Source organism: Centroberyx gerrardi, chromosome 8, assembly GCF_048128805.1.
Source record: "Centroberyx gerrardi isolate f3 chromosome 8, fCenGer3.hap1.cur.20231027, whole genome shotgun sequence".
NCBI classification, from domain to species: Eukaryota; Metazoa; Chordata; class Actinopteri; order Beryciformes; family Berycidae; genus Centroberyx; species Centroberyx gerrardi.
Window position 1 is genome coordinate 27,925,148 of NC_136004.1, and position 17,578 is coordinate 27,942,725.

At 41.2% G+C, this 17,578-nt stretch overlaps 1 protein-coding gene across 1 annotated transcript in view; it reads left to right on the top strand.

Annotated features, from left to right (window-relative positions):
* The window catches only part of srrm4 (serine/arginine repetitive matrix 4), a 50,566-nt gene extending 36,464 nt beyond the window's left edge, over positions 1-14,102 (top strand). Inside the window, exons 3-13 of the mRNA XM_071897737.2 lie at positions 3,321-3,410; positions 3,602-3,682; positions 3,802-3,828; positions 4,124-4,174; positions 5,345-5,428; positions 6,826-6,991; positions 11,047-11,369; positions 11,932-12,126; positions 12,229-12,330; positions 12,423-12,578; positions 13,814-14,102. Coding sequence (XP_071753838.1) covers positions 3,321-3,410; positions 3,602-3,682; positions 3,802-3,828; positions 4,124-4,174; positions 5,345-5,428; positions 6,826-6,991; positions 11,047-11,369; positions 11,932-12,126; positions 12,229-12,330; positions 12,423-12,578; positions 13,814-14,102 — 1,564 coding nt within the window. The remainder of the gene's footprint in view (positions 1-3,320; positions 3,411-3,601; positions 3,683-3,801; positions 3,829-4,123; positions 4,175-5,344; positions 5,429-6,825; positions 6,992-11,046; positions 11,370-11,931; positions 12,127-12,228; positions 12,331-12,422; positions 12,579-13,813) is intronic.
* The last annotated feature ends 3,476 nt before the right edge of the window (positions 14,103-17,578 follow it).

Below are 17,578 nucleotides of genomic sequence, written 5' to 3' on the forward strand. Positions count from 1 at the left end.
GAGCTATGCCCAATTCTATGCTCAGAAAAATATCAATTGGATATTGGTAACATTCAGTTATTCAGTATTTTATTCTCAACAAGACTACTAAATTCAATATCTTAAAAACATGTTGGTTTTATTCTGTGTATTATCTGAAATGCAGCCATTCTCTTACAGTTAGCCTACTATTTTTTAGAAGTTGGCTGCTGATTTGCCCATTTATCATCATTAAGGAGTAGAAAATTCAGGTTCAAATGATTTGATTTCAAAATGTGTTGGTTGATTGATATAATGGGGCAGTGTGTCTGCACTGTATGTGCCCATATATTTGTCTGTGTGTGAGTGAGTGGGCATGTCGGTTCAATGAGTAAGTGCTCCATGTCTCCATGCCAGCTCACTCCTCAGCCTTATTTACTGCTCTGCCATTAATGGTGTAAATGCCCCATCACCCCTACCTAATTCTGCCCATCTAATTTAATCTCCACCAGACACCCATTCCAGTTTTCCCAATAATGCTCATTTTCCACCTCATTATTGAAGCGAAGGTGAGGCTGCCCGAATGAATTGCAGTTTAAAAAACACCTTCTTGCACATCTCTCTCCCTCCCGCCTTTCCCTCTACTGTATTCCAGTCTATCTCCGCCTGAAAGGCCTATTTAATGAGCCTGTGGCGCTTCAAAGGCCTTCATCGCCTTTTCCACATCAGTCATTTTCAGAGAGCAAATGAAGTGGACCTCTGAGCAGCATTCATTCTGGCCAACAGATAGAATCCAACAAGAGTTTCTTTTTTCTATACTGACAAATTTGCACGTTCAAGGTGGAATGGAATGTATGAGCGAGTAGAATTCGTGGCTCAGGCTAGAATGAGTGTGTGTGTGTGTGTGTGTGTGTGTGCACGTGAAAATGTGTGCAGGCAAGTGTCTGTGTAACCTATAGAAGATTTGCAGTTGTGTCACATATCTCCCGGTAACCACAGCTGACGCCGTCATGGAGGTCCATTTGGGGATTGGCTATGCTCAAATAATGTCTAAATATATAACAACCGGGCTAGAAAAAAAGAGGTACCTGAAAAAGATTGTTGTAGATCCATTCAGTGATGTTATAAGTGAATGTGTATTGTCAGATAAGGTAGATTTGGTGTGTGAACTGTCTTGTCTTTAGCCCAGGGGCGGAGCCAAAGGGGTGGCCAGGGTTGCACTGGCTATCCTTGAAACCTGATTGGCCATTCTTGGTGCCACCCCAGATTGTCTTGGTGGTGGTCAGGTCAAAACTGTTGAACAAATTAATTTCAATGTTATTTAACCTGTTTGATTTAGTTCCAGAGAGTGCATTACATCACCTGAAAGCCCTTTACTTGGCTGGGCTATGAAAAAGTATGTGTACATGTGTATATGTGTGTGTGTGTATGTTATAGAGAGGAAGAAAGAAAGAAAAAGAGAGAATAAGGAACAGTCCAACATAGAAAGTGTCTCTGCCATGCCTCAAAGTCAACAACCAATAGGAATGCAGAGCACACGTCCAAGGCTAAATGGGAACCGTTCCCTGATGTAATTGCTGTTAAGTTAGCTAAGGGCATTGGCAGTCGATAGGCTGTAATCCACATCTATCTCCCTCTCTGAGTGGAGCCATCTTGCCACTGCTCTTGACTTCAGAGAAGCACACTGGCACGATATCAGTCTTTTGCTACGATGCCAGTCTGGGTAGGATTTCATACTGTTATGATGGAATCTTCTCATAAGGGACAGTTGGCTCACAGATAATCTTTCTTATGATTATCGTGAGAGGGAATCAGGATGCATTTTAGTGATGTGATGCCTACGTTGAAGCATGTGGATTATTTTACCCTCCACCCCCCACCACCACCATTCTGTCAGGGATATCCATCTAGGAATTTATGAAAAACATTTGGCTGCCCAATAAGAAGACTTGGCATCTCCTAGCCAAATAAGTTCTATGAAAAGTATTTTGAGTCCCAATCTGTGGACTTGCAGGCTTCTGGACTTTGGGGCGCATTCCCACCAAGTCCAGGAGGGTTTAGGGCTGTCCCTTGTCAGAAACCAGGAAGTCTGTGAGGGCTTTCATGCGGACTTTTAGAGGCATGAAAGCGGACTTTTATAGAGTCTGCAGCTTCGGAGACTTTTATAGAGGGCGTTCCATAGTCCATCGTGTACTGATACAATGATGTAAAACTGTAAACAACATGACGCAAAGCAACTGAAGAAGGTATTCCTGTTTTCAGATTAAAGTCCCCATGAAATGAACTTTTACTTTTACTTTTACATTGCTTTTACTTCCTGGAAAACAGAGCATCTTTCATGGTGACCTCATGCTGCACCAGTAGGCGTAAATATAAATTCCAACCAATGAAACCGTCACAGATCTTTGAACAATCCCGCCCCTCCACTCCTCCCATCAAATAAAACCGCCTTTCTCTCCCTGACTGATATTCCATTGGTTTAGATTTTTGAATGATCCCTCACTGCGTTATGTCCCGCCCCCAACATCTAGTTTCAACAGGAAATACAACAAATCTAGGAAGTAAAGATAACGTTTCATGGGGTCTTTAATGTAGCTATTAATACAGCCTATTAGCTAAGGGATTACTCTGCACTGTTTCACTGATGTAACATTAACAGTTAGAGAGTCTGTCCCATTATGCCCTTTTAAGCGTCTCGAACCCCCAAACTCACATCAACACGCTGAGAGTTTTAGGCAATGTTGGAGAAATTAGATATATATGTCACCTTTTAATCAATTGTATATATATTCATTTCTAATCATCAGGTTGCATCCTCATAGTCTGCACTGAGACGCTTTCAAGTAACCAAATGATTACCTCACTACCCTGCCACACGCCGACACAGGCTGGTACTGGAGAAGATACACCTAATTTGTATTTTTCCAGAACCTGGCCGCCGCCTTATACCGCACGTGTTACCTCACTCAACAGTTTTTGCACTTCTTTGTCTCCCCGAAGAATACGGGGAGTCAGACTTGATGAACTGTATTACCCTCGTGCACGAGTAAACACTCAACTACAAGAGAACTGGAACTCAGCTTGCTTATTGATTACCCTGAGTTATTTCCTTGATCCAAATCTACAAATAGAATATTTTTCTGCAACAGGCAATGTCAAACTAAACCAAACCAAAGTCTGTGAGTCTGGGGTCTAGACATTGAGATCCAGCCACTGTAAAGCTGATTTGTTTGTCATGCTATATGCTTGCAATAAAGATTCCATGTTTCATATCTCAATTCGAATCCATCTGCCCATTGAAAACCTTTACCATCGCTGGAATGAACACAGAAGTAACCTCTGTGCTCCGTTTCTGCTTGCAGCCCCTCCTACGATGAGGATCTCTCCCCTCGGCCCACACCCAAGGGGAAGAAGAAGAAGAGAAAGTCAGAGCGGAAGAGGAAGAGGAAAAGGTCAGTTAATAAAATGGGCCGACCCTGCAGTCAGGTCTATTGTTGGACACGTTCCCCGTGTTGCCTGAACAAATTGAAAAAAGGGGAGAGACGTGCAGAGAGAGAGAGAAAAGCAAAAGGTGTGTGTGTGTCTCCATAAGGGAATGCTTGGTTCTCTCTGGTAGTCACGTTTATTTGCTCTCCCGCCGTAGGTCTCCTTCCCATAGCCTGTCGCCACCAAGGAAGAAGAAAAAGAAGAAGAAGAAGAGTTCTAAGAAAAGCAAGCGGCATAGGTATGTCCTGCTTAGTATGGCAATACTGAGGAAATGAATATCTAAGTCATACCCTCTATACCGCTTATGGAATGACATTTATTTTTAGGTGACCCAGTGCTTTTTTTTTTCTATTCCAGGTACACCTCCAAAAAGTCAAAACACAGGTATGTACAAGTTTATTGCAAGATTATTCTGTGTGTTTTGTGGTTGTATGCATCTGGAATTTCTATAAGTTAGAAGGTTTTGTTAAAAGAGTTAATTATAGACATAAATGGAGCGCATAATGAATTTCTCTCGTGATAACAAGGTGTAGCTGATTTCATTTAATGCCTGCTTTCCGTGAGATTGCTCCATTTCCACCTTAAAACGCCAATGCCCTTTATGTATCAAAAAAGGATGCAGGCTTTGTCGGTGTTAATACTCTTATGCTTATGATCCTATTCTCTTTCATCCCATCAGCTCTTCAAGTTTAAAACATAAGAGGAAGGATGAGCGCAAGCACAAGAAAAGGTTAGTGTGTGACTGTTGCATCAGAGTCATGTAGATGCTGCACATCTTGTTTGACCCCCCCCACCCCCACCCCACCCCCATCTCTTCTTCCCCCATGGTAAGCCAGCCGCCCCTTTGATAACACCCATTGCTGAGAAAAAAAAAAGAGAGAAAATCCCCCAAAAGACTCCCAGTTAGATCAGTATAGGGACGCGATCAGTGTAGACACAAACATGCTGCTTTTATGTTTTGAGCAAAGCGTGAAAGAACCCTTGTAAAGAGAAAAACAGATTGAAAGCATGAACCACAAAGAGAGGAAAAAAAAGGGGCTGAAAGAGAGTAAGAGAAACCAATTTCATGCTGTGATCTTGCAACATTTTATAATTCGTCTTTGGCTGAGCAGGCCGCCGTTCCTAAGCACAGAGCCAAGTTCAGACGCTGCGACTTCAACAGAGACCGCTGCCGTCTCTCAGCACACCTCTCCTCTCTCTCCTGTCTGATCGCTTCGCCTCTTTCATGCCTTCGCTGTTCCTTTGCACTCGTGCCTCCTGTGATGTGTTCTCTCATTTTTCAAACATGGCTCATACATCAGGTGATCTGAATCCTGTAATCCGATCTGTGTAAATCCATTCGAAGACAGTACGGAAATGCAGATAGAAGATGCAGCGAGGCAAAGACGCAACATTTGAATTAGATAATTCTTCAGCATTATAGGCTTGAATAGATTGTACACTTCCAGTCAAAAGTCTGGACACACCTGATTGAATGTACTATGCTTTTCATCATCTTAAAGCCATTTTGATCTAAAGGCTTATGCTTAAATCCTTGAAATGTGTTTCTTAGACAAATATAAATAGTGAAGTTGATGCCTATGAATGAATCCAATCCCTTTCCAAAGCCTTTCCATCAAGGCAAAGGGCGGCTACTTTAAAGAATCAAAGATAGTTTTGATTTGTTTAACACTTTTTTGGTCACTGCATAATTCCATTTGTGTTATTTCATAGTTTTGATGTCCAAATTTTGACTGGTAGTGTATATTTTTATTGTTATACAGTACAACTTAAATAAGGGAACAGTGGTTGGAAAGCAATTAACAGACATTTGGTCACATATTTGCCAAATTTCTCTCGCTAATGAGGTTCCTATCCACTCGTGTCTTTTGTCCTTTGCTCTACTCATCGCCTCCCTCAGCTCACGGAGTCACTCACGACGGCGGCGGCGCTATCGGAGGTCAGAGTCGGACAGTTCTTCCTGGCAATCTTCCACAGAGAGCAGGTAGGACACTGATGCGAGGAGTGTGCACCCCCCCCACCCACCCCTCCACCCCATCCCATCCCTCCACCCCATCCCATCCCCACCCCACACCTCAGTTTATCTTATCAGCCCAAGGTGTCTGCTGAGTTCTGGTCACACCACAGCGATGACTGATAGGGCAGAGGTGACTTCCAGATCTCAGGCACGACCATCCCTTATCACAGCTTCACAGGAAATGGCTCAAAATTCACTCCACAGATCGATGTGCACTCAATTATAATGACATATTGCCAAATCAGGGTCTTTGTGATAATATGAAAGATGTAGTTTGATGGATTTTGTGGATTACATTTAAACTAGAGGATGTGACACGATGGTTTCTTAGGCTAGTGGAATAACTGGATACTGCATTTTATATTCTGTAAACCTTAATTAACTTTATTAATCACTGAATAATAGTTGATCGCTATCAATATTCTGCGTTCGCTGCAGGAATGCGGGGATGGCATTCTCAGAAACAGCTCAATTAGTGAACTTTGCCACATGAGATTGCATTCTCTAGGTGGAATTCACTTCAGTTCTTTGCTCATTTATTCATTCATCATTCATCTATGCCGTGCTGGCAACCGAAATGAGGCCCAGTTTTCAAGCTGAAATAATCTGAAAGCAGAGATAATTATTTTTAAATCCGCCTGGACCGCTCCATTACGAGGAATTTCCCTGGGATATGCTCAGCAGCGCTCAGCTTTACAGCACATTCCTCTGAAGAAGGGTTACCTGAGAAGTTCTCGTGTGAAGTGACAGTCAGAATCGTTTTTCAACACCCGTTGATGCAAATGTCCAAGAAAAAAAAAAAAAGACTATGCAGAAATTGCATCCTGGGACCGTATCCATGTATGATGTCCATTTGGCTCTCAGATCATGTTCACAGCTCTGTTATGGTTAAGAGACCAGAGCAATACTTGTTTCTCCTTTCAGCCGGTTGGTAGCACTAGCCATGTTTCCCTGTCTGCTGGCTGTGTTTGAGTCACTTCGTCGAAGTTCTGCCAAGGCAGCGCTGCAGGCGTAAGTCTGTGAACAGCTAAGGCTTGATCCCTCATCAGCTGGTCTTCACAGCAAATATAACTGCTTCCTCACAATCCAGGCACACTCAAGAACCGTCACGCCGCAATTTTTCTATGTTTACAAAATAGGACACTATTCATACAATTCATTTCTCAAGGGAGCCAAAAAACCACAAGCTGCTAGAAGAAAACACGGATGATTTAAGTTCAAATGAGGAAGGTTGCATCACTGACATCAAATATGCATGTGTGCTGCTATTTGTTTTGTGCTCTGAAATCCATTGCTGCCACTTATTGAGGCATCTGTTGTAACGATGCTGTGTTATTAAAACTAAAAGTAGAATTTTCCCGCAGACATCATCTGCAAAAATCTGTGGCACAGCAAGCATTAGGAGAGCTGGCAGGCCTCGGACAGGACAGCAGTGCAGTGCTGGACCAAAGGGACCTGGACTGGAGACCAGCGCCCAAATCAGTGTGTAAAACGGCTCCAAAATATCGCTCCATCCTCTCGACCGGCACCGTAAGTACTCCTTGGGACTCTAACGATGGTACCAGTGGTTTAGTTTGATTTCTCAGTTATGGCCATGTAAAACTCAGCCCTTATTGTCTGTTAAAATGTAATACCCCGAGTCAGCGGGAAAAGGCAATTGGGTGTGGAAATTGATTCTCATCAAAGAAGAAAATGTTGTAATCTTTATCAGCCTGAACACAATCGATCTTCAAACTTTCATAAAACCAAGATACAATAGTTTTGGAAAATTATAAAACCCATTTATTCTTTAAGGGGTGAATCTAACCAGTTCTTGCACAATTTAATTCATTTTACATGGCCTGACTTACTTTCTGATCTTGTTTTATGAACTCCTTATTTTGCAGTAATGTCATCAGTTCTTGTTTTTCTGTTTTAATAACTAACACCATCAAGTAAGTACAAACTTGGCAGAAACGGCTCCACACAAAATTGCTATTGTTGGCAGAATGATAACAATTTGAGTAGGGTGTTTTTAAACTTGTTTTTCTTTTGTCAAGAACTACTGCAGCAGAAAGCAACTGAAAATATCAGAATGACTACAGGCCAACAACAAACAATTTTCAAGTTCAGCTCTATTGACAGCAGCCATTTCCCTTCACACCTGTAGATTCTCTAAGTAAAAGAACAGTGTTATTGATTCCCAACAATGTATTACATATTCGATTTTATGCACGAGCAAGCAGCTTATAACTGGTACACATTTTACATAGTCTATGTGCGTGTGATGAGCAGTACTTGTATTCAAACCAGCAGTAATAAGTTAAGGTTTATAGAATTTGTTTCATGAATAACATAGCAGCCTCACATCATTACACAGTATTACATTAAAACTCCCCATCACAAGCAGACCAGTTCCATGTTTTAAAGGTTTATTACCATACCAATGAAGCTGTAGGAAATGAGACAATCAAAGGAAAAATCAACCCCAAATGAACTGAAGACATACAGTATATCACATCAGGAAATGAAAATATCACTCTTGTGCATACACAGGGTACGGTCAAAATAAGAGAAACCCAATGTAAAGTCCTGCCATAGTAAAGGAGTGTTTTCGCTCTGTACTGATACAAGTCACCGAACTAAATCTATCCTACCGGATGCTATCCTTATTCCAATATCTAATGTACTAACATAACCATTCTGGGTGATTTCCTTCACTCCTTAAAGTAATAATCTGTTACATTTTCACATAAATAAACTACTCACTATCACTGATTGAGTATATCCAGTTCATGAAAGCTTTTCCATTTGCTGTTCTAAACACCCGGTGTCTGGTAGCTCTTTCCTGGGAAAAATCCTCTGGCGGTTTGTTTGGAATAAACAGAAGAAGAAGAACTGGGTAGTTAGCATGAGCAGCGATAGCCGCCATGGCTGAACAGGCAAAGAAAAGAGCGCCACCTACAGAAACTCAAACTGCATCAGCAGAAAATCCAAGCTCCACCCACACTGTTTGATTGACAGGTGATCTCTGGGAAGTGCAGTGCAGAAACACCACAGCAATGAGCGCTGAGCACCAAAGATGGAGACAACATTTAAAAAAAAATAAGGATCTCACAGATTACCACTTTAATGCATTATGCTTTCTTGATGGGAACTGTGTCTTAAAGGATGTATACCTACCCCGTCTCAGTATGCAGATAAGATTCCAATTACATATTCATAGAAGACTTAAACAGCATCGTAAAGATAGGAGGCCAAGATCACGAGCACTCAGAATAATTATGTTAGGAATCGCTGGCATTTTCTTCAACCTTTTGAACCAAAACCTGTGGTTAAAACGCTGTAAACAATACGTTGTGTGAGTCTTAATCTGCTGTGCGCATATCTTTTTCTTTAATCCTTTATTTTGTCTGTACCCTGTAAGCACATTGCAATTTCCCAGTAGGATGGATTTACAAAGAGACAAAAAAACAACAACACATAATGTAGATGAAGGCTTTGCACTTTGACCCTGCTCATAGCTCCTGTAGGGAATTACATCTGCTTTATACTGGTTCAGGTAGGAAGAGTAGCAAAATTATTTTTAAACTGAAATGAAACAGAAAAAAAAAAACAAATGTGTGATTGAAAACTGTAGAAGTCTTTGAACTTTTGTTTTGCTGTTTGTAATTTGTGTTGATTTTCCCTATAAAAAGTCATGTTCTCTCAAAGAGCCGTATAAATGCAGCTATGTCCATTAACTCATTGTCTCATGCTCATTGGGGCATTAAATACATTTAATTTCTCTCCAGAAATCATTAAATTATGCTAATTGCGTACGCGGATGTTTTTAATCACACACCACAGGGTTTTAATTGAAATTCAATAAATGAATCCATATATTGAAGCATGCCTGGCATTCAACATCCCAAATTCCTTCTGAAAGTACTTTACAGTTGGTTGCTGAGAGGTAATATTACCCAGAATTATTGTTTCTTAAAGAATCCATTGAAGATTAAAGAATTCATTGATGTTTGTATTTATTTATGGGCTTTGATTTGGTAAATTAAAGCAAGTCATTCGCCACAGGAATGCAGAATGAACTTTACTTAATATTTCTTTCCCAAAAAAGCAATCTATAAAGGGAAAGGTGGGTATAGCATTATTGGGGGGGAAATACACATTAATATGCTAAATTGGATGTGGTTCATAATAAACCTTATGTCAACCTCTTCCGATTTTGTGGAAGCATATGAATCTTCGTGGAGAAAAGGGAAAAGAAAGCACACAACAACTATTTACCAAAAACACCGATAGACACGCAGTGTTTATTTGAAGGGAGCCTTGTCAGAACATCTCAGGATGAAATTGAGGAATGTCTGTGTTCAGAATCTATTCTTTTGTAAGTGAAATCTTTTGCTCCTGTGTGTGCACAGATGCCGTTGGAGATGCGAGTGGTTAAATGATGGTGGAAGCTCTTTCAGATTTGTTTAAATTTCCCTCTGGGTTGGTCTGTTCTGTGCCGACTGTGTACTAACTAGATGATGGAAAACCTTCGGGAGGACAGAGTGTCTCGCAATCAATAAGTAAAGAGAGATCATAATCTGTCAATTAAGTAAAATTAATGACTAAACCACATAAACATACATAACAAAAAGTCAGTATCTCAAATTCTATTCCATCTGTGGACTTCTGCAGAGAAAAAGCAAATCGGTGCTCTCTCTAAATAAATCTGGTGTGCAGTGTAAGTACTCATGAAAGAGCACACATTTAAAGTATTTTTTGGGACATTTCGCCCCCCAAGAAACTCAAAAAGAAGCACCATTAAAGAAAGAAAAAGGAACATGCCAATATAAGTCTAACTGGCTCTGGGTTTGAAGAGAGGGTTATTGTCTTTTTCTTGCAATTTACGACTCTAATGATGCACTTATGTTGCCCGCTCTTCCCTTTTTCTTACACCTTACCTACTTAAGGAGGAAATCTTGATTGGTAAGTCGATGCTATCCGCAGATTTAGGGATTTACTATAGGTCGCTGCAGGCTAATTATTTACTTCTTGCAGGAAAAAAAAAAAAAAAAAGAGCACAATCATCTGTCCTATTCTGAGGGCTTTCTTAGTTAGACTGATGGGATCTCTCTTTGTCTGCAATCCTTTTCATTTCTACATAATACCCATTTTTGTGATGTTTGTTCAATGTTCTTTAAAAGAGGCTTTTCAATGGGGCTATTGTTTCTCTTTTTCTTCTCACTCGAGTTAGAGCCGGTAGATCTTTCCACGCATAGTTTCTCTTTCTTTTCTGCTCTTTTGTTGTTCCTTTCATATAATTGTTTTAGTTTAGACTTAATTTTACTGAATTTTACTTTTTTTTTAATGGTTTCTTTGACTTTAGTTCAGTTAAACATTTCTTTTGAGGTTATCCGCATGCTTCAAATTTGCATGATGTCTTTATCTTTCAAAGTTTTCTGTCCCAAGAAAAAAAAAAAAAAACTATACTCTTCTCTGTGTTTTCAAGGGAAAATATGTGCCTTTGTACTAGAGTATTCACAGTGCATCAAGCAGGTAGCAGGTTCCATATATCAAAACATGCCTGGATTTAAAGCTGCAGCCTGTTTGTCTGTTTGCAGATCTCGTCGTCAAAACCTGGAGACGAGCTTTTGCATGGAAAAGGCACTCACCATCACACTTTATCCAGTCAGGCCGAAGGTCCGCACGATTACGATTCCGGGAATGACACGTCTTCGCCGCCGTCGAGCAAAACCGGCGTTTCTCGGGCGAGTGTCACTGAAGACAAGAGAAGCCACTGTCAAGGTCTGGCCTCCCCAGAGAAGCTGAAGTTTACTGATAGAGACAATGCATCTGATTCAGGGAACTCTGTGACCAGCTATGCTTCCTTGTGCAAACCTCATGTGGAGGATGGCTTGTCTGCCACCCTTTTCAGTGGGAAGAGGTAATGTTGCGTTCATAATGAATAGTCCATCTGAATTATTGCTCATCAGGGAAATTATGAGCAGTTTATCTTCTGATGCCTGCAAAAACTGACAAACTTGTTATCTTTTATCCAGACTTATCAAGCTTATTTTCAGATTTATTAGTGAAATCACCTTACTGCAGTGCCAGATAATTTTACTGGTTTCAATAAATTCAACTTTTTTCAGGATAATGTAACTTGTTTCAGGACATTTACTTGGTATAAGTGAAACTGTCTTGGAGAAAGTTTCTTGTTTCAAGATTTTAACATTGTTTTATGATGATTTCTTGAAAGAAGTCATATTGGCATGTATCAAGTGAAATGTACTGAAACCAGCAATATTACCTGCCAGTGCAGTGAGATAATTTGACAGAAAATATCATGAAATAAGCTTGATAGATCAGGATAGATCTCTCTCTCCGCTTTAAATATTAATCTTATGAGTGAGAAAAGAGCGAGAGCATTTCATTTCAAGTACATCCTAGGATATTGTTGTGGCTTTTACTCAAAGCAATGAAATGTCTTTGTGTTGCCTCTGCAGCGAGCAGATAACCTTGGGGTGTCGAGTCGAGGTTGTGAGACCTCAAAAGACCTCCGGCTCTCTGCGGAGGACGGGCGGCTCTTCTCGAAGGCGGCGGAAAGCGCGGCGGTCCAGCAGCAGGAGCAGGAGTCGATCCTCCGGGAGTTCCAGGCACTCCGGACGCTACTCTCGAAGCCCGTCTCTGTCATCTTGCAGGTCGGTTCACTGCGTTTCTATTGTACTTACTCCCTCTAATACCCGCGTGACACCGATGCTTCGCTTGATTCGAGAGGGTAATTGTCATTTTCTCACTGTCAGCTCATACTCGCGCTCGCCAACTTATTCAGCTGATGTGAGGCGAAGAGGCAGCGTGGCCAGCGTGAGCTCCAGAGGAAGCTACTCAAGATACAGTCCTGACAGGTGAAATATACTAAATCTTCTGCCAACAAATGACTCCTCACTGACTGAAAACTATCACATATTTACATTGTTGGTTGTTGGTTCCTTCTTAGACCACGAGACAGGAAGAGAACGCCTAGCTCCAGGGAGAGGGATACGAAGCACACGCAGAAGAACGGCAGGAAGAGACGGAGACGCAAATCCTACTCTCCTATGAAGAAAAGGAGGAGAGACTCGCCGAGCCATCTGGAGGCACGGCGGATCACAAGGTAGATATCTTTTGCAGCTTATTGATTTAAAGGCATACTGAGCAGGATTTTCCCCCTTGAAAAAGCATAAACTCATCCAAAAATTATCCTACTCAACATTACTTATGGCCCATTGGTAGTGTGTGACAGTGTCTGCAGAGAGCCTGCCTTCTGCCTGGATTTTCTTATTTCTGAATGTTCGGGACATTTCTGGACGTCAACCTTTTGGCAGCAGGTGTGTCCGCCTGCAACCAAAACCACTGCTGAATCGTTTTATATCTAAAAGCCACGTTGGCTACGGTAGCGGTCCCAAACTCTAATACAGAGTAACTGGAGTCAGAGCAAGTGTGTATCGTGAGCTGGCAGCTAGCTACCGTTGTTAGCGTAGCTTCTTTGTAGTAAAGAAGTTGCTAAGCTAACCGGCACCTGTCCAACAGAAAACAGGCCAACTCCGCGTCACTCTTCATCCCCATCCTCTCCTTCAATACTGGAAACTACTGAAAGCCAACCCTAGAGTCACTCTCGTTTCGCCTCGCTGTTGTCGCGTTTTCTACCGTTCAGGCAACCGCGTTCAGGCAACCGCGTTCAGGGGGCGTGCGCGTCACGTCTTGTTGAGCTCGGGAGGAGGGGTCAACTTTGAAAGTTTTGTTTATAAGCCACAACCGGCTAAATCCTGCTCAGTTTGCCTTTAAAGCTACAATATGCAACTTTTCTGCCTTGAGGCAGCTGGTCCCGCTCTCCTCTGCTGCTCAGCTGGAAAAGTTTCCACCCCAAAACTTGTCACTCAGCTGTGTACGTTGAAATGTATCCTGAGGCTGAGGTAACCGGCACCCACAAAGCCCACCCACAAAGCCTCCACAGGCGCTGAACAAGCAGACAGCGAACACAGGCAATCTGAAATGCAAAAAAAGAAAAAAAAGAAAAAGCAATGCCAATGTTCACTTGCAAATGTTCACTTGTGTTTTTGAACAGGTCTTTTAGCTTGGCTGTTCTTTTCTATCTTACTGCTTTCTACCATATGGTTTACACCCCCAAAACTACCCAAACATTACTGAAAAGCCAATTTTGGGTAAACGGGAGATTTAGGCGTGTGCACAAAGGGTCACAGACAGACAAAGACTGATCATTTTTAGCATATCCTATTTATATATTGTTATGTTAAGGTAAAAAAAAAGGTGCATATTGCAGCTTTAATTCTCTTACACTAAAAACTCTTTGCCAGTTTCACGCCAATTCTCTGATTGTTCTCTCCACAGTGCCAGGAAACGACCGATTCCTTACTTCCGACCCAGTCCTTCGTCCAGCAGTCGCTCCACCAGCGTGTCGTCCTGGAGCAGCCTCTTCACGCGGAGCCGCAGCCGCAGTCCGGTTCACAGCGTCAGCCGGAGCCGGAGCCGGAGCCGGAGCCGGAGCAGGAGCCGCAGCTACTCCTCCTACAGGAGCTACAGCCGAAGTTCGTCCTGGAACTCCATCTTCGGGACTCGCAGTCGGAGCCGGAGTCGCAGTTCCGTGATACTGAACAAACGCAGCAAAACCAGGCATTAGCTTTTTTTTTTTTTTTTTTTTTTCTCAGAGGACTTTAAAGGACTGCAGCGCCATTCATGTTTCCTGTTGAGAGCAAGAACAGTGGATGTTGGAGCAATCGGCTGTGTGTTCGTGTCTTCGCATCGGCTTGACGCTTGAGTGGAAATATCCCAGCAGGGTTGGAGCCATGTCTTACACTGAGGCGGTGTTGTTCACTCTGCCAACAGAGACCACTGGAGACTGAATGTCTTTTTGTTTGTTTTTTGTTCTTGTACTGCATCCTCTTGCATCAGCACTCACAACGGCCTGAGACTGTTCATCTCTGAGATATCTACACTTTAAACTACAAATGCATAAGAAACGCTATTACCGTATTTGGTCAACTGACACCGCTGTCCCATATTTTTATGTCCCTGCACTTCGCATTAACTTATTATTTTCAAGGAATACTTTCAAAATTGTTGAACCGCTTTATATTTTATTTAAAATTATTTCCAACTTATTTTACATAAACTGGTGCATTAAGAAGGGGTGATCAATGCCTAATGAGGGTTTAAAAATATCTATAATTTCATTGGTTCTCAAAATTTTCAAATGATTTCCTTCCCATAAACGTTCTTGCAATGTGGTGTGTTGCAAGTGCAGATGCACCGGTGAGGGACTTTCTCACCAGAGGCAAAATTTCATGGGACACCGTCGCATGCAAGGCCTGTTGGCTGTGTATGTTGTGGGATTTGAGAGGTGAAGTATTTAGGTACCATTTCAGCCGTTTGATCCACATGTTTACAAATGGCTTCAGAGGAACTGTTATCAGGATTAAGGAAAGGTTTATTGCTCTGATCTCAGTACTTCACAAGGTAGAGCACGAACATGCTTCCTCTGAAAAATGGAAGGAGTAGGTTGGCCTGACAGCAAGCAAACTGCCTGTCAGCTCAAATGCCAAATTAATTTATCCTCTGATCAAGTGGAAAACAATTGAAATGTCAGTCCTTGTAATACAACAGAAAGCGATCAAAACATTGCGCAGGGACTGAGAGAGTGATTTCTGTTGGAAAAATCTTCAGAATGTCTGAGGAAATATTTTCCTTGACTGCTCCCAGTGAACAAATTGTGTTTTGAGTTTGCCATACTTTTAGAAATGGATATTTTAAAGCTATTTGTAATGGGCATTTTTTTATCTTCTTCAGTGCTTAAGTTGTCATCTTGTGTTTTTATACATCCATTTCCCTGAATTCTGTTTATTTGATTGATTTGATTTAAAAAGGGAACACAGACAGCATTATGTTGAAATGATGTTCAAATGGATTTGCAAAAGGTTATACTTGATTTGGTTAAAAACAAATTGAAAAACAGATGAAACTTATGAATATTCTCAATTTGCTTGAAATATGTTTTCCTGGTATAACACTGGAACCAAACACACATCTCATCTGTTTTGTTCTTGTGCTGGGCTATATTCACACAGAAGGTCGAGATTTGAAATGCACAGAGCCATACATATTTATTTCTTATTTAATATTTATCAGTTTGTTTTCCCTCTCAGTAGTGGTCAATCTTTCTATGCAACACTGTCGATTTATAGTTATGACACTGCTGTAATTTCTGTTGGTCAACAATAGGTTCTAGTTGAATCCTTAGTGGGGTTTTGTCACCTTATTCAGACACAAACTTCAAATTAGAAGAAGACAATTGAAAAGAAGAAGGAACAAAAAACGGGAATGGCAGAAAAGATCCACCCTGTCTGAACTTTGTTGTTGTGGATTATTTTAGTTTAGCGATTGTTTTGACTCCAGAGTTTGAATCTGCAAAAAGTTTGAAACTGCCTTTCCATATAATTGAAAGAGTTATATTTCTCTATCATTTCAAATCCATCATCCTGTCTGTGGAACTGCTCCAGGCATGAAGGACTGCTCTCTATGCACTCAATACTCTGAGCTTATTTCCCTGAATGTCAAGTAAATTGGCCAAATGAGGGAAATACGATGCTGTTGGAATGGGAAGGGAAATGGCTCAAAAAGTAATCCATAAAGTAAAGGTTGACTACTTGTTGACTTTGTGCCAGCAGAAGATTTGCATAGTAATGATGATAAACTTTCTGGATGGGCACCCAGCTGAGTGTCCCTCTCCCCGTCTCACAATGTAAAGTTTACATTACTTCTTGTGCAAATTAATTTTGAAAATGTAATTACTGTGGTGTAAATATGCATCTGCACTGTATAAATTCTACAAAGGGTGTGATTATTTAATTTACAGACTGTGATATATAGGCCTAGCTGGTTGTTTTGGTGTTGTTTAGGTGGACGGTTTGTTATGATGGTGTCGCCTCGGCTCACCACGCTGAACAAGCCCAGAGAGGAAAAGGAGACAATATGCCAATAAGCTGGGTGTCAATGGACTCTAGATGTCTTTGTGCTTAAGATCCCTCCGATCATGTCTTTTTTTTATTTTAAAAAATTTCAATAACAAGGTCATAGCAATAGTGATCCCGTGTTTTTGGTGTTAAATGATGCATATTCTCTCATTTTCCATATGAATGTGCATATTGCAAAAAGCATATGTTTTTTTTCATACTGTCACATTTGATCGTGTCAGTGTGAACTTGACATCGTAATAATGTGTTACCTGGAAATTGAATTGTCCCCGCCATAACCCCATGAAATCAACTTTCCCTTTCACTGCGTGTCCGGAATAAGCTATATAAAACCATGTTCTGAATAAACCGGTGTTGCAGTCTTTGTTTTATGTGGCCGTGCTTGAGGGAAGCGTTGAAAACATTTGAAAACACTGTGACTTACCGTTAAAGGAGCAGCTGCATCAACAGTAAATACACACCATCTCCACAAACTTGAGGTATTAGCTGTTTGTTTTATCCGTACCGTGACATCAGTGCGTTTGACCCGAAGCCCTGCGTTACTTTCTATTATAAAGCTAATGAGTCACCGAGGGGAGGCAGCCTCAACAGATATAACTGACTGTATGAGTGACTGACGTGTGGTTGGAGACTTAATTTGGTAAAAGGGAGGAGGGTCTCTGGTCAGCTGCTGCCCCTGCACTGCAAAAAATGTCCACCTTAACAAGCCATTTAATCTTCATTGAGTCTTAAAATGTTGTTTTTCCTAAAGCAAGTGAAAAAACTGACATTGTAGTGAGATAATCTCTCTGTTTTCCTTTCAACTGAGGTTTATTTTTTAGAAACAAACGGGGATATCTTCAAATAAGGCAACTCACTCCATAATAATGTCATTTGATTCTAGCAAATTGTTGAAAAAAGTTTATTTGAATTTGAAGAAAATTGAGAAAGCATTTATGTCATCCCATTTTCACTTATTTTAACAAAAACGAGGTGTTAAATTTCCAAACTAAGTCAAATGACTTGTCAACATGGATTTTTTTGCAGTGCAGTTGCTCCCAGATCCACCCAGCACTTTCTGGACACTGGTTTAGTGCCGACTCAACGTCTGGGAAATCTCCCTTCCCATATAAAACCCACAGCCAGC